General features: G+C 43.3%; 1 protein-coding gene across 1 annotated transcript in view; it reads left to right on the plus strand.

Annotated features, from left to right (window-relative positions):
* The window catches only part of TBATA (thymus, brain and testes associated), a 111,636-nt gene that overhangs the window by 17,084 nt on the left and 69,528 nt on the right, over positions 1 to 25,024 (plus strand). Inside the window, exon 2 of the mRNA XM_030204891.1 lies at positions 7,170 to 7,273. Within this exon, the coding sequence (XP_030060751.1) occupies positions 7,221 to 7,273 (53 nt within the window). The 5' untranslated portion in view covers positions 7,170 to 7,220. The remainder of the gene's footprint in view (positions 1 to 7,169; positions 7,274 to 25,024) is intronic.

Consider the following 25,024-nt stretch of genomic DNA (forward strand, 5'->3'; position numbering starts at 1 on the left):
ATAGTTGGTTTGAACAGGCAGTTCTGCAGAATTTATTTGGGATCTAGAATCCAAGTCCATTCTCCTAGGCCTGTTTTGTTGTGATCCAGGCTGCACTGTCCCACAGTTTGTATATAGTTTCAGGTTAATCCATACTAGAACTCACCATTGTGAGTTCCAGTTGACCTACTATTATTGTTTTTGGTGAGACTGGTAGCTAGGGATTCTCACATGTGTATATGGCTTGCTTGTCCTCAGAAAAAACGAAGCTACTTACCTGTAGCAGATACTCTCTGAAGACATCAGGCCATTAATTCTCACATATCCTCCCACCTCCCCTTGAAATTGTTTTAAATGCTTTTTTACTGTATTGCTGGTCCTGCATTCTCGCAATGGGTAGAAAGGCACACATGCATGAACAGTGGAGATGATGGTGCATGCTGTTAAAGTTATATACGTTATTAAAGCGCTCTGCACTGGGTGATGTGGACGACATCACCCACATGTGAGAATTAATGGCCTGCAATCCTTGGAGAATACCTACTACAGGTAAGTATCTTCGCTTACTGCATATATGGCCAGCTCGAACATTAGGCATGACTAGGTGGTTCCCTAGGATGACAACATCTGAGGGACAGCAGCAAGCAACACTAGTCAAAACAAAACTATAGGTCCTGACGGCATGACTAACTCAAAGAATCAACAGTACATTCTTTTATCTACAGGAAGAGCAGGCACACGTATACATACAAAGCAGAGTTTAATATTAAAAGCACTGTGTTATGTCCAGTTATACATTTTTATAGGATTGTTGTGGGAGGGGTGGTGTTGGAAAGATCACAATTGAGTTTAATTACCAAAATCTTGAGGTGGGGTGCCCAGTACCCTTACATTATCCTGACTGCACACTCGTAAATCAGAATTACTGGTGCTGGTACAGGGTTGGAGAAGTGATTTAACAAAAATGAGAACTGAGGCAAGAGTAGCAAATGTAGATAACTGAACGTGGTGATGGAGAGAAAACACAGAGGACGCCAATGATTACAAATAAGATGACTTGTTTTGTGACCTTATTTTCCAATAAAATGTACATGTATTTCATGCAAACTGAGGTGAATTCAGTAAGGTAAAATTAGTCCTCACCTGATAATTTCTTTTCATTAGTCCAACAGATCAGTCCAGAGACTTGTGGATTATGTTCCTCTGCTAGCAGGTGGAGATAGAGAGAACTTCAGAGGTTTGCTATATGTGGTCATGTGCAGCCACCTTAACCTTAGTATTGTCGATACCAAAGCAGAAAGAAGAAAGAGGAAATCCAACAGTAAGCCCTCTCCTGCCTCTATAAAGACCATGTAGGCTCCACCGCTCCAGTGGGAGGGTAACAACAGAAGGTTCCCTTTTTGTTTTGATTTTTTTTGTCGTTGATTGTAGCCAAAATCATGCAAAGGAACCTGATGAAACTGAAGCAACTAGAAGAAAACACTCAACCAAGAACAACAAAGGGCGGGCCTCTGGATTGATCTGTTAGGACTAATGGAAAGAAAATTATCAGGTAAGGAGTAAATTTTACCTTCCATAGCATCCCACAGATCAATCCAGATACTTGTGGGATGTACCAAAGCAGGTGGGGCACTGCTACCTCAGCAGACTGGAGCGATGCTCCACAGGCCATATCTACACATGCTGCCATGTCAAGCCTGGAATGCCTAGCATTGCCACATCAAGCCTACAATGCCTAGCAAGGGAAGGACAGAAGACCAAGTGGGCGATCTACCAAAAACATCCACAGCAAGACGGAAGACCAAGTGGCCGAACTGCAAAAGGCAGCCACGGAAGCTATACGGGACTTGGAGAAGGAAGTCACCTGTGCTGTGGAAGAAAGTGCTGCCACCCGCAGTGGCGGAGACTGTCCCATACAGAGGCTGGTCGAAGAAATTGCCTCCCTCAGCCAACAGCCACCGTGGCTCTCAAAACCAGATCCCCTTCCTTGCAACCAGTAAGAGGACAGCATGAGGCTATGCTGGGAGTCACTTCTGCTCAGCGGGTCAGGAATCTGATGATCCCACTGTAGTGTGGATGTTTTGTATGGAAGAGTTGCCTTCCTGTATACCTAAGACTCTCCAGGTTCTGAATATGTCTTCTGATCTTGCCACAGCCACACCTGCTAATCTTAAAATGGTGAGCACTAGAAGACATCTTCAGGCTTTTCCAGTGCATGAGGCTATGCAGGAAGTAATTTCTGCTCAGTGGGTCACCCCAGACATTGTCCCACTACACCTGCATCTGCTAATCTAAAAATGGTGAGTCAGCGTGGCTATGAAAGCTGCATTACCTTCCTGAGGTCCCAAACAAAGCATGAATCAAAGATTTGACCAATGGAATTCACTGATCCCTTCCAAATAGTATAGGAGTACATTGCAAACGTCAAAGACGCGGGAAGAGACATGGTGATTGGGATGAAAGGCAGAAACCACCTTTATGAAGAAAAGACAGGACTGTGCACCACTTCACCCCTTCAGGAGAACTCCAGAGGATCTCGAAAGGAGAAAGTTGGAAGTTCTGAAACTCTGCTAGGACTGAACTTGGATTGCTGAAGAAAACTAGGCTGCCCAGGACAATAATGCCTGGTCTCTTTAAATGAGGGCAAGCCAGTCTTGACTGAAAAGAATGTGTAGTCATGTCCTCAGGAAGAAGATGAGTTTGAGTCACCTAGATCTTTCACCAACTTCACTGAGTCCTCAAACAGCATCTTGCCCTTAAAAGGGAGCTTATTCAGCCGCTGTTTGAAGCTGCATCTGCTGCCCAGTGGTGTAACGACATCAAACGACAGGATGTGACCGCCAAATATATCTGCTTAGTCAACACCTGAAACAAATCATACAAGAAATCTGTCAAATAAGCTAGCCTTGACTCCACATCTGGCAATTGAAGAGGAGGTCGACTGTCTATCTTCTGGAAGGGATCCGAAATCTGTTGCAGCCAGCTATGGCACTCCCTAGCAGCTTACGAGCTGCAAATAGCCACCTCTAGAGAGAGAGAACTTCTGAATTGTCAGAGGAAGGCTATATAGAATTCACCCATTGAGGGTAAGTTGGTTTGAAGAGAACAAGAGAGAGAGAGAGAGAGAGAGAGAGAGAGAGAGAGAGAGAGAGAGAGTCCAAAGCTGAGAAGTGGTCTGATGTGAATCTGGCCCATGGCAGAATGTTGAAGAAGAGACCATTGTGCCCAAAACTTGAACCTATTCCCTAGACCCCTGGACCTGGTAGGGAAAGTAGAAACTGACTTGGGTTGGCATTTGTTGCTGAGGAGCAAAAGGAAGAAAATACTTCCCAAGCCTATGTGGAATATCACTTCCAGATACGCCAACATTTGTGTTGGAAACAACTGACTCTTGGTGAAATTGATTACCAGTCCTAAGGACTGAAGAAGAGTAGCTATCTTGGATAAAATTTGCAGAGTCTCTTGATAGAGAGAGCCACAAATCAGCCAGCCATGAGGTATAGATGAACCTGCAATCCATCCTCATAAAGGAAAGCAGGCAGTACTACCATGACCTTGAAAAAAATGTCCTTGGTGATGTGGAAAGGCTGAAAGACATGGTCATAAATTGATAATGTTCTTCTGCGGGAAGGTGAACTGGGAATATGAAAGTATGCTTCCTTGAGATCCAGGGAGGTTAGAAACTCTCTCCGCTAGAATGAAACTATTACACACTACAAAGTTCCCATTGTGAAAAGTTGAATCTTAAATACTCGAGACTCTTATGATGTCCAAACTCAGCTGGAAGGAAGCTCCCTGGCTGGAACTACAAAGCAAAGGAAACAACTTCTGATTCCCCCAGTTGCAACTGGGGACAGACTCGACAGTGCCTGAATGAAGAAACATAGGGCTTTAGACTCATCCTCTGGCAAGTCTGAGACTTGCGAGTCCCTCAGGTCTTTACCCAACTTCCCTAGATCTTCTCCAAGCACAAGATTACTTCTAAATGGAAGCTTGCTAAATGTGACTTGGAAGCCACATCAGCCGTCTGATGCCTAAGCCACAGCTAACTTCTTGCAGAGAGGGTCAAAAATTGGCTGGTGTGGCTGTGCACTAGAACTGGCTGCGCATTGGAGCTAACAAGTGTGGCTGAGAACTAGATCTAGATGGTGTAGCAGAATTTGGCTATTTGAACCATTATGCAGTGCACATAGCAAGCTGCAGCAGGATGTGACCCAGCAACCTCTAGATCTCTGTGCTCACTGTCAGGTGGTTGCTTAAACTATTAAGCTACCTCTACACTGAAGTAGCTTCGTAATAAACGCTAGCTGTCCCATACAATGATAGAAGCAATTAGAGCCACTGGTAATGCTGTGGACACTGTGCAGTAGTTTGGCTAGTATCAGAATGCAAAATGAGAGAGGAGAGCTAATCTTTGGTACAGTAGTGTAGTGATAACTGTTCCAGTCATGCAATGAATTTACTTGGCAAAGCAGGCAGTAAGAGAGAATTAAATAAAATATGCCCCACTGGAAACAGAGCTGAGTCCACAGCTTCAAATGTGATGGATAAACCAGCCTTGAACCTGTGACCTTCAAGCTGAAAGCTGGCCACCTTCCAGAATAAAACTATGTTAATGTAAACACTGACCCAGAGAAAATGCCACCATGTCAGCACAGAGGGTGCAGGATTACCATGGAGATCAAGTGAAACCTGGGAGGAGTGCAGTAGCCTCAGAAATTAACTCAAAATGTAACATTTCTCTCAGAAACATGGAGTCAGCGCACTGCCTCACTCTAAACTAAACACCATCTATACTACCATGCTCTGAGAAAGAGTGAAAAACCTAGAGTAAGACCTTCCTTAATCCTAATCCCTTTCTCCCTTCCTTTTATGTTGCATCCACACCATAAACCACCTCAAGGAGGGTACCAAGCAGAGGTAAATCAATACAGAAATATTCTTAGTGCCCAGCTGCAAAATGGTGCACACAAGCTATAAACCGCCATGGTGAGGGTACCAACAAAGATAAATCAAGACAGAAATATTATTAGTGCTCAACTGTAAGAGGGTGCACAGTCATTGTTTTCAATAATACACTCACAGTATAATCATTACCTGCCAAACTGCAGTCATCAAGCTTGGAGAAGCCACAGACCAGTCTCACGGTCCCACTGGACCTCCAACCCCAGTGCTGTGGCCACTTGGGAAGCTGCAGGAGACCCGAGGATTCCCACTGGAGTCTTCTGACAGGAAGGGGTCTGTGTCCCTCAGGCCTTTTCATCAGAAAGGCCGAACTCCGCAAAGGTACCACATCTGGAGCAAAAAGGGGGGAAATCTACCCCCGCTCCCCCAGCCACAGCTTCATAAAGGCCAGCATTCAAAATCGCCGGCATCAGAGTCAAACTGGACTCAGAGCAAATCAGATTCTTAATGGAGCGCTGGCGCCTCGCACGGAGGAAAAGATGTTGCCTGCAGTCATCCGCGCATACAAGAATGGCCTGGGAGAACACTACGCTCCCCGGTTTCAGGCCACCCAGCAGCATCCCATGGCACAGCGGTCAGCAAGCCTACACGGGAACAGTAGGAACAAATGCCTGATGCTGCTCCCCGGTTCCCACACTGATGAGACCCTGCCGGTGCTGCTATCATAAAAATACTCATCCCCCTTTGGGAATCTGCTACTAGAGGCAAGTTTGATCCCCTCACACCTCTAGGACTTCCCAAGTCCTAGAGATCTTACTTCAAAGAAGGTTTTTAACTGTTTGTTTGCCTTTCAAACTGTTACACATTGGAAATTTATACTAGTTAATTTCAGATATATCACTAATTATACCATGTTTAAGAAAGGCTTGAAGATGCTGCTGTTTCAGACCTATGTGACTAAGGAATAATCTGATTATAGTCACTTTTATGTTTTACTTTTGTGTGATATTGTTAAGGTTTAAGTATATTTTGGAACACATTATGTAACTTCCTAGACTATTGTGTTCTAGAATCTTGCTGTAATCCAGTGTGAACTATGTAGATGGGAAATGGCTGGCTATAAGTGACTTAACTGTAACCACAGCCGGGATTATAAACGGCACAATCCCGCTGCGCTAATGTGAGCAGGCTGTCAGATGCTCTTTTTTTTTTTTTTTTTAATAAGAGGCAGGAGAGGGAGCCGGAGCAAATCTCAGTCAGGTACCTCAAGGCAGACTAGGAAGGGACCAATAGGGGGAGAAAGGGAGGGACTTGGCGCCACCAGGTGTACACCTATACCCTAAGCCTGGGCCACCTCAACTCAAAAAGCTCTACCGAACCTGCTAAGCAATCCAGAGCGGCATGGTTATGACCATCCACTTGCTATATGGAATACTGAGGTTAAGGTGGCTGCACATGACCACATATAGTAAACCTCTGAGGTTCTTTGTATCTCCACCTGCTGGCAGAGGGACATAACCCACAAGTCTTTGGATTGATCTTTGGGACACTATGGGGCATGGGTTTAAAATAAAATTGTGCAGTCTTTGTGTCATATTATTGTTGTACTATAAAAACAGAACTATTCACATCTCACAGGTCAAAGTCAAATAACTTAAAAGATTTCTCTAAAGATTATTTTTGATCCTTGAAGTTTCTTCCTACTGCTTTGGGCTTTTACTTCACTCAAAGTTCGGGTTCAGATTTGGTACCATGTGCCTTCATTTGCAGCTAAAGTTAAAAGTAGTCCCCTGCACCCAAGTACCAAGTTATAAACAACTTATCGGGGTCACCACTTGCATGACGGTTTCTTGGCAGACTATGATTTGCTATCGCCTTACCCAGTCATTTGCAGCTACCTGGGGATATTTTTCCTCTTATTTTTTTAAATAGCATTTGTTATCGCATGCTAATCACTAGCATGTGCTAAATCTGTCAGAGCACCTTAGTACAAGGACCCCTAAACAATTTATTTAGACCCCATTCTGAGTTTTTGATTTTGTCAGTCTAATTAATTTGGTAAAATATTTATGAACATAAAAGAAAATCTATATCCATAGCAAATGTTAGAACCTCAAGACACAGTGCTGACAACTCTGAACCAGTGCATAAGTGTAGGTATCTGTAGGAAGCTCTATGTATTTCAATGGACTCCCTGCAGTTCCTCTTTTAAGTGATCCATGGGGCAAGTGATTTGCATGAGGACAGAGTGAAAACCTGAAGCTGTATTTTTGTTCTTCTTCTAGGTTATTGTAAACCTTCACTAGAACAGGAGTAGTAATTACAGAAATTTCAAAATGGCAGCAGCAATCAGCAGCAATCAACTTGCTCTTCAGAAGCTGAAGCTGAAGTAAGTAAACAAATTAAATGACTCAATAAGAAGTTTTGTAGTGAGAATAATAGGCTTTTATTGTGTATGGACAGTAGGTCACATAGAAATTACCCAAAAGATTTAACCTGACAGCTAGACTGTAATACATGGAGGGGCATTTTCGATATGACTTCTAAATCCAATTTTGGATGTTTTGCCAAAAAAAGTCCAAAACTCCAGTTGCGAACATAGCCATTTTCAAAGCAGAAAAACATCCAACTTTTTGTTTTGAAAATGGTCATTTGCTAGATGTTTTTGTGCTCAGTATATTTATCTTTTAGGATCATTTTCGAAAAAAAAAAAAAATCAAAGGAAAAAACACACAAAAACAAACCATTGGGATGTATGGGGGGGGGGGGGGGGGGGGGGGGGGTCGGCATTCTAGATATCCCAGCAGAGCAGTGGTGCACCCTATTGGGCACTGCAGTGGACTTCACATAAATGGTCTCAGGTACACATCTCACTATTACCCCCTTATATTGTAAGGGAAGCCCTCCAAAACCCACCAAAAAATCTATTGTACCCAACTGTACACCACTAAAATAGCCCTTATGCCTGCAGGTGTCATCTATATGGAGCAGTAGGTTTTTGGATGGCTCACACTTTCTACCACAAGTGTACCAGTTAGAGTGGGATATGGATCTGGGTTCCCTTCTCTATAGTGCACTGCACCAACCACTAGGCTACATCAGGGACATGCTTGCTGCTCTAATAAGACTGGCCATAACATCTGAAGCTGTCATAGAGGCTGGTATGTAGCGTTTCTTTCACATCTTTGGGGGGTGAGAGGGGATCATGCCTTTATCCCTCCAGTGATCATCTTGTTATTTAGGACAACTTTTTGTTTACTTTGGCATGATTGAAATAGGTCTAGACTTTATCGCTCCTTTTTTTCAATATTTATATGGCATTGATAGGGGAAGTGTTTGATGATCTTAAAGTGATTTATAAATTATATGCTGATGATGTACAATTTTTTTCCCTGTATCAGTGGATGATGAGGTCTCTATAGAACAGGGGCGTAGCTACGGGTGGGCCTGGGTGGGCCCAGGCCCACCCAATCTTAGCTCAGGCCCGCCCAAGCGACGACGACTGGAACGGCGACTTTTACCCGAAGTCGCAACGACGAACGGGCAGGCAGCACTGCGGTAGTAAAAGCAACAAGGAGACTGGTTCGACTCTCCGTCCTTCACTTCCCTCCCTCTGCGTCCCGCCCGAAAGGAAATGACGTCAGAGGAAGGCGGGACGCAGAGGGAGGGAAGTGAAGGATGGAGAGTCGAACCAGTCTCCTTGTTGTTTTTACTACCGCAGCGCTGCCTGCCCGTTCGTTGCTGCGACTTCGGGAGTAGACTGGAACGGAAGTTGGCTTGGAGATGCTGTGAAGGGGGAGGGGGGACACGCTGGATAGAAGGGGGAGCGAGGGGGATGGACAGAAACAGGATGGGCAGGGGAGAGAGGAGAATTGCTGGACAACAGGGATGGATGGAGGGGAAAGGGGAGAGGAAATTTGCTGGAGATGGATGGCTAGAGGAGAGGGCAGGGGAGAATGGAGAGTTGCTGGACATGGAGCGGAGGGCAGGGGAAAGAAGAAAATTGCTGGACATGAATGGATGGAGCGGAAAGGGGAGAGAGGAAATTTGCTGGAGATGGATGGCTAGAGGAGAGGGCAGGGGAGAATGGAGAATTGCTGGACATGGAGCTGAGGGCAGGGGAAAGAAGAAAATTGCTGGACATGAATGGATGGAGCGGAAAGGGGAGAGAGGAAATTTGCTGGAGATGGATGGCTAGAGGAGAGGGCAGGGGAGAATGGAGAGTTGCTGGACATGGAGCGGAGGGCAGGGGAAAGAAGAAGATTGCTGGACATGAATGGATGGAGCGGAAAGGGGAGAGAGGAAATTTGCTGGAGATGGATGGCTGGAGGAGAGGGCAGGGGAGAATGGAGAGTTGCTGGACGAATGGATGGAGGGAGGGGAGAGAAGTCAGGAAGGAGGTGCACATGGATAGAGGGGATGGAAGAGAGGAGAAATGCTGGACATGGATGGAGTGGAGGGCAGGGAAGAGAGGAGAAATGTTGGACAAGGATGGAGGTAAGGAAAGACAAAGGAAGGAGATGCACATGGATGGAGGGGAAGGGAGAGAGGAGAAATGCTGGACATGGATGGAGGGAAGGGAAGACAGTGGAAGTAGATGCACATGGATGGAGGGGAGTGAGGAGAAATGCTGGATATGGATGGAGGGAAAACTGCTGAGTTTAAGGGCTGGTTTGGAACACGTTGAGGGCAGATACTGAAACTCGAGGAAGGATAGGGCAGGGCTACAGATGGTAGACAGGACGCATAAGGACACAGGAGTATGGTGGACATGGTGAGTGAAAAAATATCACATGGAAAGAAGACACTGCGTAAAACAGAAGACACTGCGTAAAACAGAAGACACTGGGACCAAAGCGAATAGATCAGACAACAAAGGTAGAAAAAAGTATTTTATTCAGAATTTATTAATTTGAATATGTCATCTTTTGGAAATGTGCATCTGTGATATTTTGCATGTAAGTTTAAATTTTTCTGGTATTGCTGCATGCTGAGTCTGACTTCTTGAGTTAACTTTCCAGTTCAGTATTTTGCCTTCATATTTTTTGATTTCTAGTTCCTTGTGTCATGTCTGTTGTGTCATGTGTTTTTCAAGTGTGATCAAGGTGCAGTATTCAGCTAGCATGTAGTATTCGCAGCCCTTTTTATTTTGCTTTTTTTCACGAGGTAGTGTATTGGTGTTTTAGAGCCTAGTGTAATTACAGTTCTGCCTTTTCAAGCATAAGGTTGTAGCTCATCCTGTCCTTGGAATTAGTGCTGTTATGGTTTTAAAGATATGAGTGTGTTTTTGCACAAGTTTGTGTATAGCATTTTGCAGTGGAGAGATTGTGGGATAATGTAATTATATTTAAAAATATCAATTTTTCCATTAAGTATGTATGTGGTTATACTGATGCAGGGCAGCTGTTGGGCAGACTACTTAGAAATCCATCATCAAGTGAATTCTTAGGCATTATTTTGTAGGATCCCAAGAGACACTACTCATACTTATATAGACAGTGCATGTCCACCCATATTAGCTCTGGGCAGTGGCGTACCAAGGGGGGTGGGGGCGGTCCGCCCCGGGTGCCAGTGGGTGGGGGGTGCTCAAATCCCGCCGCCTCCCGTGGCCGTTCCCGCGGCGCCGCACATTTAAAAAAACGGCGAAGCAGCGTCGCAGGCAGCGCCTCGCACCCTGCTTGTAAAAAATCAAATCTCCTTCCTTCTCCTCCTCGTCTTGACGTCGACTCGGGCCTTCCAATCAATTTGAATGGAAGGCCCGAGTCGACGTCAAGACGAGGAGAAGGAAGGAGATTTGATTTTTTTTTTTACAAGCAGGGCACGAGGCGCTGCCTGCGACGCTGCTTCGCCGGTTTTAACGGGACTGAGGTGGGGAAGGGTGAAAGGGACTCGGGTGGGGGTGTTCAGAGAGGAGAAGGGGACTGGGGTGGGGGTCTTAGGGGAGGGGAGAAGGGGACTGGGGTGGGGATCTCAGAGGGGAGAAGGGAAGGGGAGGGGAGAAGGGGACTGGGGTGGGGGTGTTCAGAAGGGAAAAGGGGAGGGGAGAAGGGGACTGGGGTGGGGATCTCAGACAGGGGAGGGGGAGGGGAGAAGGGGACTGGGGTGGGGATCTCAGAGGGGAGAAGGGGACTGGGGTGGGGGTGTTCAGAGGGGAGAAGGGGACTGGGGTGGGGATCTCAGACAGGGGAGGGGAGAAGGGGACTGGGGTGGGGATCTCAGAGGGGAGAAGGGGACTGGGGTGGGGGTGTTCAGAGGGGAGAAGGGGACTGGGGTGGGGATCTCAGACAGGGGAGGGGAGAAGGGGACTGGGGTGGGGATCTCAGAGGGGAGAAGGGGACTGGGGTGGGGGTGTTCAGAGGAGAGAAGGGGACTGTGGTGGGGGTCTCAGACAGGAGAAGGGGAGGGGAGAAGGGGACTGGGGTGGGGGTGTTCAGAGGGGAGAAGGGGGCTGGAACTGGGGGCTGAAAAAAGGGGCAGAGAGAGAGAGAGGGGACAGATCCTAGATGGAAGGGGGAGCGAGAGGGAGGGCAGACCCTGGATGGATGGGAGAGGGAGGGCAAATGGTGGATTGAAGGGGCAGAGAGAAAGGGCAGGCAGTGGATGGAAGGGACGGCAGAGAGGGCAGACACTGGATGGCAGAGAGAGAGAGAGAGTGAAGACAGATGCTGGATAGAAGGAAGATGGTGAAAAGAAGATGAGGAAAGCAGAAACCAGAGACAACAAACTGTAAATAAAATATATTTTTTTATTTTTTTTGCTTTAGGATAAAGTATTGTAGATGTGTTAAATGTTTATAATAGAACATGTAAATAAGGTAATCTTTTTATTGGACTAATTTTAATACAGTTTGACTAACTTTCGGAGAACAAAACCCCCTTCCTCAGGTCAGGATAGGATACTGTAACAGCACTATACTGTACTGACCCGAGGACGGAGGTTTTGGCCTCTGAAAGCTAAATGTATTAGTCCAATAAAATGGTATTATTTTACTTTCTATATTTGTTTTATTTCTATTTGTTAATTTGTAAAGTGGTGATTGGTACTTGTTAGTTTTTTTCAAATTTACATCTGCTGTCTTTATATTTTGCACAGTACTAGGGGACAGTTTCTGTTTCTGTGGTGTTGCATTGTATGCAGAGTCTGGCATTGGGGGTTCAGTTTAATTTTTGTCTAAATAGAAAGTTTATGATTACTTATTCTATAGTGGATTAGGGTGTATCTGTGTTTGTGAAAAAGACATGGCTTTCAGTTGGCATTGACTGTGCAGGATCTACGATCTGTACTATTCTGTCTGGTTTCGTTTTACAATAGGTGAATTGATGTTCTAGTGCTCACTGTAGTGTTTAAGATGCTTTCCTTTTCCTTGTGTGACTCGTAGAAATGACTGCTTATGGTATGGTAGAATTGCTCTATAGGTCCTGAGTGTTTTGTATTCTCGGCATGCCTAGTACTGGATTTGGGGGGGGGGTGGGGTGTTAAAAAATGACCGGCCCCGGGTGTCAACTACCCTAGGTACGCCACTGGCTCTGGGCCCACCCAAAATCTCAGGTCTGGCTACGCCACTGCTATAGAAGTCAATCGTTGTATGAGGTGCATTGACTCTTGGATGAAAACTAATAGATTGTTGCTTAACCTGCTGAAAACGGAGGTATTGCTTACTGGAAGAAAAATAGAGTTACTGCAAGATTTGACATCTAGTTTGGAAAAAAAAGTGGGATCCCTGTTATAGTAGGAATCTGGGTATGCAGTTAGACTGTGATCTTTCTTCTCAGAATCAAGTGACGAAAGTCATTCACATATATTTTTATTATTTGCGCTTAGTCGCAAAGTTGAGGCCAATGCTTGCAGCATATGACTTTAGGATCATTGTACAGAGTTTAGTGCTGTCTAGACTTGATTTTTGTAATAGCTTTTACTTGGGTATTTCACAGAATAAAATTGATGCATTACAAACGATACAGAATGCGGCTGCCCACATGATTGGGCATTTGGGGAAGTTTGATCATGTATCATCAATAATGCAAGTTTTGCACTGGTTACCCGTAAGATATTGAGTATAGTTTAAGGTGCTGGTTTTCATGTTTCAAGGGTTAAGTGGAGCTTTCCCTTTTTCTGATGTACTAACATTTCAGACATCAGCTAGGTCCCTGAGAGCATGTAATGATAAGAAGGCAAAAGTATCGGATTTGAGATTTACTCACTATGCAAAAACAATAAAATGTGCATTCTCTATGGCAGGTCCATTACTATGGAATTCTCTCTCAGGTCTGTTGAGATTTTGTACATCTTCGAGGCAGTTTAAGAAAGATCTAAAAACATATCTTTTTCTCCAGGCTTTTAATGTCTGATAATTTTGAGGTCTCAATAGTGGAGGGAATGTATTACGATTCATTTAACATAGTAACATAGTAGATGACGGCAGAAAAAGACCTGCATGGTCCATCCAGTCTGCCAAACAAGATAAACTCATATGTGCTACTTTTTGTGTATACCTTACCTTGATTTGTATCTGTCATTTTCAGGGCACAGACCATATAAGTCTGCCCAGCACTATCCCTGCCTCCCAACCACCAGCTCTGGCACAGACCGTATAAGTCTGCCCAGCACTATCCCCGCCTCCCAACCACCAGCCCCGCCTCCCACCACTGGCTCTGCCACCCATTCTCGGCTAAGTTTGTTTTTGTATTTTATGTTGTTTTATTTGTATTTTATTGTGAATGTTCTGCTTTAAACCGCTTAATAGTTATCAGGGTATAAGTTTTTAAAATAAATAAATATCCATACAGGGATGAAGCAAAGAAAGGGGATGGGTATAGAAGGGAGGAAGGAGAGGGGGTGGGTTTGAACCAGCAGCAGTAACCTACAAGCAACTAACTTGGAAGATTAAATCCTGACAGAATATCCAGGCCTTTAACGCAGACTTAAACTTTTTGAAAGACAGTTCTGCGCGAATGTCCTGAGGGAGAAAATTCCAGTAAGCAGGGGTTGTGAAGAAGGCGGCACAGTGTCTAGTGGATTTTAAACCGGCTTGTTTGGGATTCGGCAAAACTAAAGGCTAATCATTGACTGATCGTAACAGATGAATGGATGAATATGGGATGGTAAGATTAGCCAGGTAATCTGGAAATCCCAACCAGAAAGCCTTAAAAATAAGGTTAAGAAGTAAATGATTAGTTGCTCTATAGAAAGTCAGTGATATTTCTGAAGTAAAGGTGAAACACAGTCTGTTCTTTTAGCATGGCAAAGAAGTTTAATTGCAATATTTTGCAATGTTTGGAGACAGTTTAGAGAACAATGAGGGAATCCTAAGTATATTATGTTACAGTAGTCAATTTAACATCAAAAGGGCGAGGATAAGTAAATGAAATGTATCATGATTGAAATAGTTTCTAACCAACTGGAGTCGGAGAATAAAGAAACCTGACTTGCATATTCGGAAATCTGTGCAGAGCATGAGAGTCGTGAGTCTAAAATAGCACCCAAATATCTGAAGGCCACACTGGGTGGCTCTTTTCTTGGGCTAGAATTGCAGGATATAAAATCTCAGATTAGATTATGGCCTCTATTATAAAAGTGTGTCCACTTATAAATATAGCAGTATTTACATGTGTTGATTGCATACACATATAAATAGGAATTTTTAAAAGCCACTGTTTACACTTGGAGATCAACAGCACACAGAGGTTTTGAGGAGGTATGGTGGGCACTGTTCCCTCTAAACCAGGGGTTCTCAACCCAGTCCTTGGGACACAGTCAGCCAGATTTTCAAGATACCCACAATGAATATGCATAAGATAGGTTTTCATACAATGGAGACAGTTGCATGCAAGTTTATCTCATGCATATTCATTATGGGTATCTTGGAAACCAGACTGGCTTGGTGTGTCTCGGAGACTGATTTGAGAACCCTGCTGTAAACTGAGTGGGGTGCCCCCCACCTATAGTCCAGCCAGTGGATGGTGCTGTTTCACTATCGCATTTTCAGTAGTGAGGGACAGGCAAGCTCTGCAGGATTCCAGGGAACATGCCTGTCCCTAGTGACAGGGCCTCCGAGAGGGGAGGACAGGGGGACAAAATTCCCGGGGCCTGGGCCTCCAAGCGAGGCCCGGTGCCACAGTCCCACCCGCCACCTCCACCAGGCCCCTTCCACCCGAACCCCCGCCAGCAGAAGTGCTGTCTTCTGACTCCGGCGTGCGCGGCCCACACAGACGCGCTCCTCTCAGCTGATCTTTGCTGTATTCTGCAGGGCTTCTGTGCGTCTGACGTCCTGAATGTGCAGGATGTCAGACACACAGAAGCCCTGCAGAGTACAGCGAAGATCAGCTGAGAGGAGCGCGTCTGTGTGGGCCGCGCACGCCGGAGTCAGAAGACAGCACTTCTGCTGGCGGGGGTTCGGGTGGAAGGGGCCTGGCCCGGTGATGGAGGCGGGTGGGACTGGGGGGGGGGGGGGGTGGCAGCGGGGCCCGGGCCCGGGGGCTGCCTTGTCCCAGGCCCGGCCCAGTCTCTTGGCGGCCCTGCCTAGTGATTGAAAACACAATATTGAAACACCACCCTCCACTGGCAGCAATGTAGTTGGAGGACTTCTGCCCATCTTAGAAGGAACAGTTCTGGTGGGATGTGATTTGGGCAGGGCAAAAATCTACACATGTATTCCCCATTTTAGAAAAGGAATACATGTCTATAGGGAAAAGTATCCCTATCAGGTTTAGCCAAGCACGAATTTTTAACAAGTGCTCATTTCAGCCAGAGCTTTACACAAGGAATTGAGGGGACCTTTTACAAAGTCGCATAAGGGCCTACGCATGTCCAGCATGCACCAAATCGTCATTACTGTCTGGCTACCACGTGCTCCGTGTGGTAATTCTGAATTTGGCACACGCCAAAAACACATAGTAGAAAATATTTTCTATTTTCTACCATGTGGCGCTTACTCGGCAGTAAACGATAGTGGGCGTGTGCTGCATGCCTATCGCCCAGGTAGCATGTGAGACCTTACCACTAAGTAAATGGGTGGCAGTAAGGTTTCAGGCCGAAAATGGACGCACACTGATTTTTATTTTGACACACATCCATTTTCTGGCCCTTAAAAAAAGGCCCTTTTTCCAGGACACGGTAAAAACTGGCCTGGTGCGCGCCCAAAAGACGTGCTTGCATTGCTACAAGCCACTTTATGCCGTGGCTTAGTAAAAGGGCCCCTAAAGGAGTTATTCTGCTTAATCTCTCATTGTTTATTTCTGCCTCCAAAATAAAACTAAATTAAAATTGCCAACACTCCCATGTGGAAGCTGACTGGTTCATGGCTTTCATTTTTTCCATATGTATATTTGCAAAATGACTGCTCTCACTATGCAAATACTTGTGCACTTCTGCAGCTATTTTAGAAAAAGTGCTGCATTGGCAGAGCCTTTTCTAAACTACCACTGGAATTGAGTTTGTCCTGATCTGGACATCTGAATTTCAATCTCTACCTTCTATGTAAAATGGGCCTTCACTACCAAATTGAAACATTCAAAAATGAAAAGTGGTTTGCAACTAGGGTGACCATATGGTTCCATGTCTTAAGAGTAAAAGCTGAGCAAGCTAGGTCTGGTTGACCCTCATTGCACAAATGCAGTACTCTCTTAGAGAAATCAATAAGGCAGTTAGAACAGTATCACTGTGCATGAAAAGGGGCAGATACAGATCTGGTTCAGCCTGTTCCCATAGTCGTCAATTTATAACTCACTCTTCTATGTTCTTGCAATTTACTTGGAAAATTCTTGTGATTACCAGTACATGAACAGTATGCCAGTCTTTTCCATGTGAAAAGTGTACGCAGTGGTTCAGGAGCAGGTTTAAGCAGAACTCTCACGTATCTACGCTGAATGTATTTAAGGGGGAGGCCACATGCCTTATCTTCTGTGGGCCCTGAATGGTAGAGGGGGGAGGGGGAGAGGAAGTCTTCCTTGCTTAAAGGCCCAATCTTGCAGATGCTTTATGTCAGTGGCAGAGCCAGACGGTCAATTTAGGGTAGGCCCCAAATTTTATCTCCATCTCCCCTCCTGGTGTCCCCCCCCCCCCAAACTAAAAGAAATACCTAAATTTTATCTCTGCCACTCCCCCTTTCCAGTGCGGTCCCCCTCCAAACTAAAAAAAAAAATACCTGAGCTGGTGGGGATCCCCAAGCCTCACCAGTCAAAGATCTCCTCTGTGCCAAATTTGCACCTGGCGCAGTAAGCTCAATTTTGCACATATATGAAAACCGAGTATTCATAGGGCAGGGTGGAGGGGCAGGAGGTCCCTTAAATCCAAAGAGACGTTGCAAATAGGCACTCACCCAGCAGTTCTCTTACCTTCACAAACTCTGCCTCTGGCTGTAAGATATGTCTCTGGCCACCACCTCTAGGTTCTCCCTCTAGGCATGTCCGGCCTAGGATGGAAGAACGCATTCCACTTTCTCTTCCCAAGTGGACTCCTACCGCCACCATTCATAGGACTCCAGCCACCCCTCTTTGGTGAAAAGAAGGCAAAAGACCTGAATCCCTCAATTTCTCTTTGTGTGGCAGAAAGGAAGCAAAGATAGACAATCCCTCTCTTTTTCCTTGACTCCAAGATCTGTTTGGTATGTCAGAGCCCACTCCTGCATAAGGCCTGTGACTGTGGTTTGTTGCTCTCTGTGTGGCAGAAAAAAAAAAGACAAATTTCGCTCTAGAACTCAGGCTTTTAAACTCCTCTATGACATCACCTAATCACCATCCATGGGAAATCCATCTGCATACTCACTTCCGCGTAATTACATTGTACAGCTGCCTGGGCAAATGGTGCTCCTGCCAACAGGCTCTGCTGGGAATCAAACCCTGTTCCTTCTGCACTATAGTGGACCAAGCAGCTGAAGACAGTGTCTGGATGTAAGGTATGTGCGTTGGGCATACACAGCCTTGAATCATTTCTAGCTGCTTCCACTAATGAGGAATGCATGTGTCTCTTGGTCTTGTTCCTGTCAGCCAGTCTTGGATCATGAAGGTCTTGGTGCCTACCTGAACCCAAACTCTGTAAGGCTTGAAGACTGCTAAAGACAGAGGAGCCCATGTCGGTGGCTAGTTCTTCAGTGTTTCCTGCATTCAGAATTGCTATGCTACCCAGAAGCAGAGGGGAGATTTGAAGCCAGTCCTGGATTTCTGATGCCCCTATTCTGATGCATTATGGGACCTACAGCACTGATTTCATTGGGTAGAATCAGGAGCTACAAATCCCACACAGCTTTGGGATTATTATTATTATTATTAGCTACATTTGTATCCCACATTTTCCCACCTTTTTGCAGGCTCAATGTGCCTTACAATACGCCGTAATGGTGATCACCATTTCCGGACTGAGAATTACAGAATGTTGTAAAATTTCAGGAACAGAAAATATAATACCATTTAGAAGAAAATAGATATACAATTCATTTCAATTATTTAAGAATGAGGGCAGTATATAACGTCCCATAATGACAGTATGATAAAGAAACCAATATTTAAAAAAAAGAGTTCAGTGTTAACTTGTTCTAGTAAAAGTTTTGATGTCAGTTCGTTTGAGAAGGGTCCTTATGATAGGTATCCTTAAACAAGTTAGTCTTTAGTACTTTCTGGAAGGCTGCCAAGTCATGCGTTATTTTTATGGCTCTTGGTAATGTATTCCGTAGTTGCATGCAGATGTAGAAGCTTGATGCATATATAGATTTATATTTAAGTCCTTTGCAGCTGGGATAGTGGAGATTCAAGAATGTACGTGATGCTCTTTTTGTGTTTCTTGCTGGAAGGTCAATAAGGTCTGACATATATATCAGGGCCTTACCATAAATAATTTTATGAACCAGGGTACAGGTCTTGAATGTAATTCGATCTTTTAGTAGGAGCCAATGCAGTTTTTGTTGGAATTTATTGTATTTTACATGCATTGCCTGTCACCTATTATTTCTCTGTGATTACTCTGTGACCTCTGATGTGAATTACTTAGAGAGGTCACACAGCTATGCAACTTCCTGTGGGGGATAGACACAGCACATGAAGCACATGGAGCACATGGAGCTCATGATCTCTCCTAACCTGAGAGGATCTATGGTGGTGTGAGCATCCATTACCATCTAAGCACATGGAAGGAGCTGATAATACAAATGTATAGTAATATGTATATATAAGCCTGTCTGATTATAATCTAACTGCAAACTGTGAGTAAACAGATGTTTTGTTACTTCAACTTTAAAGTGACTCAGCAGTGAATTATTCAGGGGTGAATGAGAGAGAGATGAAGAAAGAAATTAACATTTCTAAAGCTGAAGCTGTGTGTACTAAAATCTGCTAATTATTTACTACAAATAATCCAACAAAAAGGGTTATGGGCCCAGGGTCCAGGAATTGAAAAAGAAGAGAAATATTACCAGGCAGAAAAAAAAAAGGCCACATTTTTCTCTTAAGTTTTAAAGGAAAGATTCAGTCTGTCTCTCTCTCCCCCCACACAGCAGACAGAAGGCTAAGAAAATGGCTGAGGGAAGAAATTCACCATTTTTCTATTCTCTCAAGGTGCCTAAATTAACTGAGTTTAATTATCAGCAGTGGGAATTAAGATTCATATGTTTCCTTCGAGCAAAAAGATTAGATATATGCTTAGATCAAGACAGAACAGCTGAAAATATGGCTGAATGGGACAATGCAAACTATTATGTGAAGTGCATGCTTTTGGAAGCTCTCTCAGAGAAACAAGCCATATTAGTGGAGGGAAAAGATACACCAAAGGACATTTTATATAAGCTGAGAACTATGTATGCAACTACATATGCAAAGCAGCAACCAATTTGGCTGGCAGAGTTGAATGAAACCAAATTAAGGGATAAAAGTAAATGTAATGATCACATTATGTATCTTATGTCTTCATTTCAAAAGCTAGAACTTTCTGGAATTCCCATGTGTGATGCATTGAAAAGAGCATTTCTTTTTACCTCACTATCAAAGAAGTTTGATGTTTTTAGGTCTGTAAATGAGGCCATTGAAGGGCAATCTTTTGAACAGACAACATCAAAACTAAGGCAGGAATGCATAATAAATGATTCTGAGGAGATGTGTTCTCAAAGCAAGTCAGAGAGAAATGAAACAAATTTCTTGGCAAAGAACAGAGGAAGGCGGAGCTATGGGAAAACTCCACCCAAGGGCAAGCTGATTTGCTACTCATGTGGAAAGGAGGGACATGTATCTAAATGGTGTAAGGAAACACAAAACACTCCCTCTAGCTCACCTAAGCCAATGGAACTAAAGAATTTTCAAACCAGGAAATGTATGAAGGACAAAGATAAACACAAGGGCTTTCTAATGGCAGAAAAATCTTTGACTATGGTAAATAATAATTCAAATGAAAGTACTTGGATTTTGGATTCAGGGAGCACATGCCATTTAACCAATTGTAAGGATTTCTTTCAGGAAATGTGTCCAGAGGAAGGTATTCTTAAAACTGCAAACGCAGGGACTGCTAAGATCCAAGCAAAAGGTATTGGATTCTTAAAATGCAAAGTGTCTAATGAAGTTAAAGAAATTCCTGTAAATGATGTCTTGTATATTCCCCAAGCAGTTTGCAATATGCTTAGTGTATCTACATTAGATAAGAAGGGATTTGCGATTCATTTTGAAAACAGTAAGTGCACAATCTCTAAAAATGATGAAGTGTATGCTGAAGCTTTTATGCATAATGATGTTTATAAGCTGAACATTTCAGGTGAAGCCTCACATATGGCGCAAGTAAGGAAGAATGATGGTAAATGTAGTCTGGAAATCTGGCACCGCCGCCTGGGACATCGTGATTCTAAGGTGATCCAGGATCTTTACAGTAAGCAACTGGCCACCGGCATTCAGATAAGTGCAGATGCTGGTAATATGGAGAAATGCATAGACTGTGTTACTCAAAAAGGTGTGAGACCCTCATTTCCTGCATACACAGGAAATAGGAGTAATAAAGTGCTGGACTTAATACACAGTGACTTATGTGGACCGTTTAATATCCCATCATTGGGAAATAACAGATTTGTGCTAATATTCTTGGATGATTTCTCTAGATATTGTGTGGCCTATTTGCTGAAAGAGAAAAGTCAAGTCACAGACATGCTGAAGAAATACGTAGCCATGGTGAGCAATAAATTTGAAAGAAAACCAAAGGTTCTTCAGACCGACAATGGTGGTGAGTTCACTTCACAAAGCATGCGCACATTTCTAGAACAAGAAGGCATTCAGCATATCACAACAGTAGCTTATACACCAGAGCAAAATTCTGTTGCAGAGAGAAAATTTAGGTCACTTGTGGAAATGACCAGATGTATGCTGTCAGATAGCAATCTCCCTAAAAGACTATGGGGGGAAACCATTCTCACAGCAGTGTACCTACAAAACAGAATGCCAACTAAAGGCGCTGAGCGCACACCACATGAGACATGGCATGGTAGGAAGCCAAACCTGTCACACATAAGAACATTTGGAAGTACAGCATATGCTCATGTACCAAAGCAAAGAAGGCATAAGCTGGATTCCACAACAGAAAGGGGCATTTTAGTTGGCTATGCTCCAGGACACAAAGGATATAGAATTTTGAATCTGAAAACTGGCATTGTTGGCATAAGACATGTTACATATTTTGATGAAAACAAAAGGGTTGATAAAGGCTGGATTATCCCAGATGAGCCTTATCATCCAGAATATGAAACTAGAACCATAATAGACATGCCAGTGTATATAAATGCCATACCAAGGCAGATGTCTGAAAGCAACTCACCTGTATCTAATGAGGAACAGGCAGAGGAAGCAGACACAGAAAGGATCATTGAAGAAGACAGTACAGTTGGAGAAGGGGAATCAATTGGAGAAGAACTCTCAGATATAGAGGATGCAGAAAGGTCAGACCAACCTGTTGTCAGACGCTCATCCAGGGAAAACAAAGGTGTTCCACCCCCAAGACTGTCTTACCTAACAAAGTCAGCAGAAGCTCAAGAGCCCTTAACATGGGATGAGATTGAGAAAATGCCAGCAGAAGAAGCTGCTGAATGGCATAAAGCTGCACAAGAAGAAATTGATGCATTGGATAAAAATAATACTTGGATTCTTACAAAATTACCTCCTGGCAAGAAAGCTATAGGATGCAAATGGGTATTCAAGTTAAAAGGAATGCACAAGGAAAAGTGGAAAGGTATAAAGCCAGACTAGTGGCAAAGGGATATCTTCAAAAATATGGAGAAAATTTTGATGAAGTGTTTGCACCTGTAGTGAAACACACGACAATAAGAACACTTCTGAGCATTGCAGTCTCAAAAGGCATGCAAGTCAAACACATTGATGTGAAAACAGCGTTTCTTCACGGAGATATAACTGAAGACTTGTACATGGAACAACCAACAGGTTTCATAAATACAAAACAAAGAAAGCTAGTGTGTAAATTAAACAAAGGTCTTTATGGATTAAAGCAAAGTGCAAAATGTTGGAATGAAAAATTGCATGAAATATTGACAAATTTAGGATTTAAGCAAGGTGAAGCAGATAAATGCTTGTACACTAGGTGCACAAATGGACAATATGCATACATTTTAGCTTTTGTTGATGATCTGCTCATTGCAAGCAAAAGTGAGCAAGAGTACAAGGACATTGTAAAATGTTTAAACCTCAATGTTGAGATAAAAGAACTTGGTAATGTGTCATACTATCTTGGTATAGAAATTGAGAAACAAAATGATGGTTCTTATCTTCTAAGCCAGAAGCAGAAAATAAATGAGCTTATTGAAAGTTTAGGTATGCAAGATGCCCAAGTTGTAAGCACTCCCATGATCACTGATTTTCTGAAGGATGAAACAGTAAGAGAACCTTTACCAGATAACATCCAATATAGATCAGCCATAGGTAAGCTTTTATATCTAGCTACCACATACAGGGCTGATATAGCAAATGCAGTAGGAATTTTGAGCAGAAGGGTCAGCTCACCTACCAAATCAGATTGGACTGCAGTTAAAAGGATGGTAAGGTATTTAAAGGGTACCATTGATTGTAAATTAAAGATTTCAGCCAATAGTAATCCAAAACTAATATGTTACTGTGATTCAGATTGGGCAGGGGATCATTCTGATTATAAATCCACAAGTGGATATGTGTTTATGTATGGAAATGTACAAATTTCATGGGCCAGTCATAAACAAAGTATTGTGAGTCTGTCTTCTACAGAAGCTGAATATGTGGCTGTATCGGAAGCGTGCAGAGAACTGATGTGGATTGAAAACTTATGCTGGATTTTGGTATAGCTGAACAGAGACCAATCCAGATAATGGAAGATAATCAGAGCTGCATCCGACTGTCACAGAATGACAAGGTTCAGTCACGCACCAAGCACATCGCAACGAAATACCACAACGTGCGAGAGTTGGCAAAAGAAGGGGTCATCAGTCTACACTATTGTCACACCAGTGAGATGACAGCTGACATCATGACCAAACCGTTACCCAGAGAACATTTTGTGAATCTGCGTATAAAGCTTGGACTTTGTATGAATAAATAATTACATGACAGTTATGCATGAGAAGGGGTTTGTTGGAATTTATTGTATTTTACATGCATTGCCTGTCACCTATTATTTCTCTGTGATTACTCTGTGACCTCTGATGTGAATTACTTAGAGAGGTCACACAGCTATGCAACTTCCTGTGGGGGATAGACACAGCACATGAAGCACATGGAGCACATGGAGCTCATGATCTCTCCTAACCTGAGAGGATCTATGGTGGTGTGAGCATCCATTACCATCTAAGCACATGGAAGGAGCTGATAATACAAATGTATAGTAATATGTATATATAAGCCTGTCTGATTATAATCTAACTGCAAACTGTGAGTAAACAGATGTTTTGTTACTTCAACTTTAAAGTGACTCAGCAGTGAATTATTCAGGGGTGAATGAGAGAGAGATGAAGAAAGAAATTAACATTTCTAAAGCTGAAGCTGTGTGTACTAAAATCTGCTAATTATTTACTACAAATAATCCAACAGTTTTTCTCTGAGGGGTTTGGCTCTTTCATATTTCGTTTTTCCAAATATAAGTCTGGCTGCAGTATTTTGGGTTGTTTGGAGTTTCCTAATAATTTGTGCTTTGCATCCAACATAGATGGAATTGCAGTAGTCCAAATGACTTAACACCATAGATTGTACCAGATTGCGGAATACCTCCCTAGGGAAGCAAGGTTTCACTCTTTTGAGTTTCCACATTGTATGGAACATTTCCTTTGTTACATTCTTCAAGTGAGTTTCTAATGTGAGATTTTGATCAAGTGTAACTTCCAGAAGTTTCACGGTGTCTGAGACAGGAAGAGTATAGTTCGATGTATTAATATTGGTGATTAACCTTATTATATTGCAATGAAAGGATAAGGCATTGTGTATCTTCTGTACATTAAGCTTCAGTTGGAATGCGTCCACCCATGAGTTCATTATTTGGAAGCTATGATTGATTTTATTTGTGATTTCTGATAAATCCTTTTGAAATGGGATGTAGATCGTGACATCATCTGCATAAATGTAAGGATTGAGACCTTGGTTGGATAGTGATTTTGCCAGTGGGGTCATCATTAAGTTAAAGAGGGTTGGAGACAGTGGTGAACCTTGAGGTACTCCACATTCTGGTATCCATGGTGATAATGTAATCGACTTTGATATCACTTGGTATGATCTTGTGGTAAGGAAGCCATTGAACCATTTCAGTACATTTCCACCGATACCAAAATATTCTAGGATGTTCAATAGGATATTATGGCTGACCATGTCGAACACACTGGACATGTCAAATTGTAAGAGGAGAACATTATTACCAGCTGCAATGATTTGTTTAAATTAAGTTAAGAGAGTTATTAGTACTGTTTCGGTACTAAGATAAGCTCGAAATCCTGATTGAGATTCATGTAATATTGAGAAATTATTTAAGTAATTGGTGAGTTGTTTGGTAACTAAGCTTTCCATTAACATAACTATAAGCGGAATGGATGTGACCGGGTGGTAGTTGGTTATATCATTTAATTTTTTCTTTTGGTCTTTAGGTATTGGGGTACGTAGTATGTTACCTTTATCCCTAGGGAAGAGTCCATGTTGAAGCATGAAGTTTAAATAGGAGG

The sequence above is a fragment of the Microcaecilia unicolor genome, chromosome 5 (assembly GCF_901765095.1).
Source record: "Microcaecilia unicolor chromosome 5, aMicUni1.1, whole genome shotgun sequence".
Classification (NCBI taxonomy): Eukaryota; Metazoa; Chordata; class Amphibia; order Gymnophiona; family Siphonopidae; genus Microcaecilia; species Microcaecilia unicolor.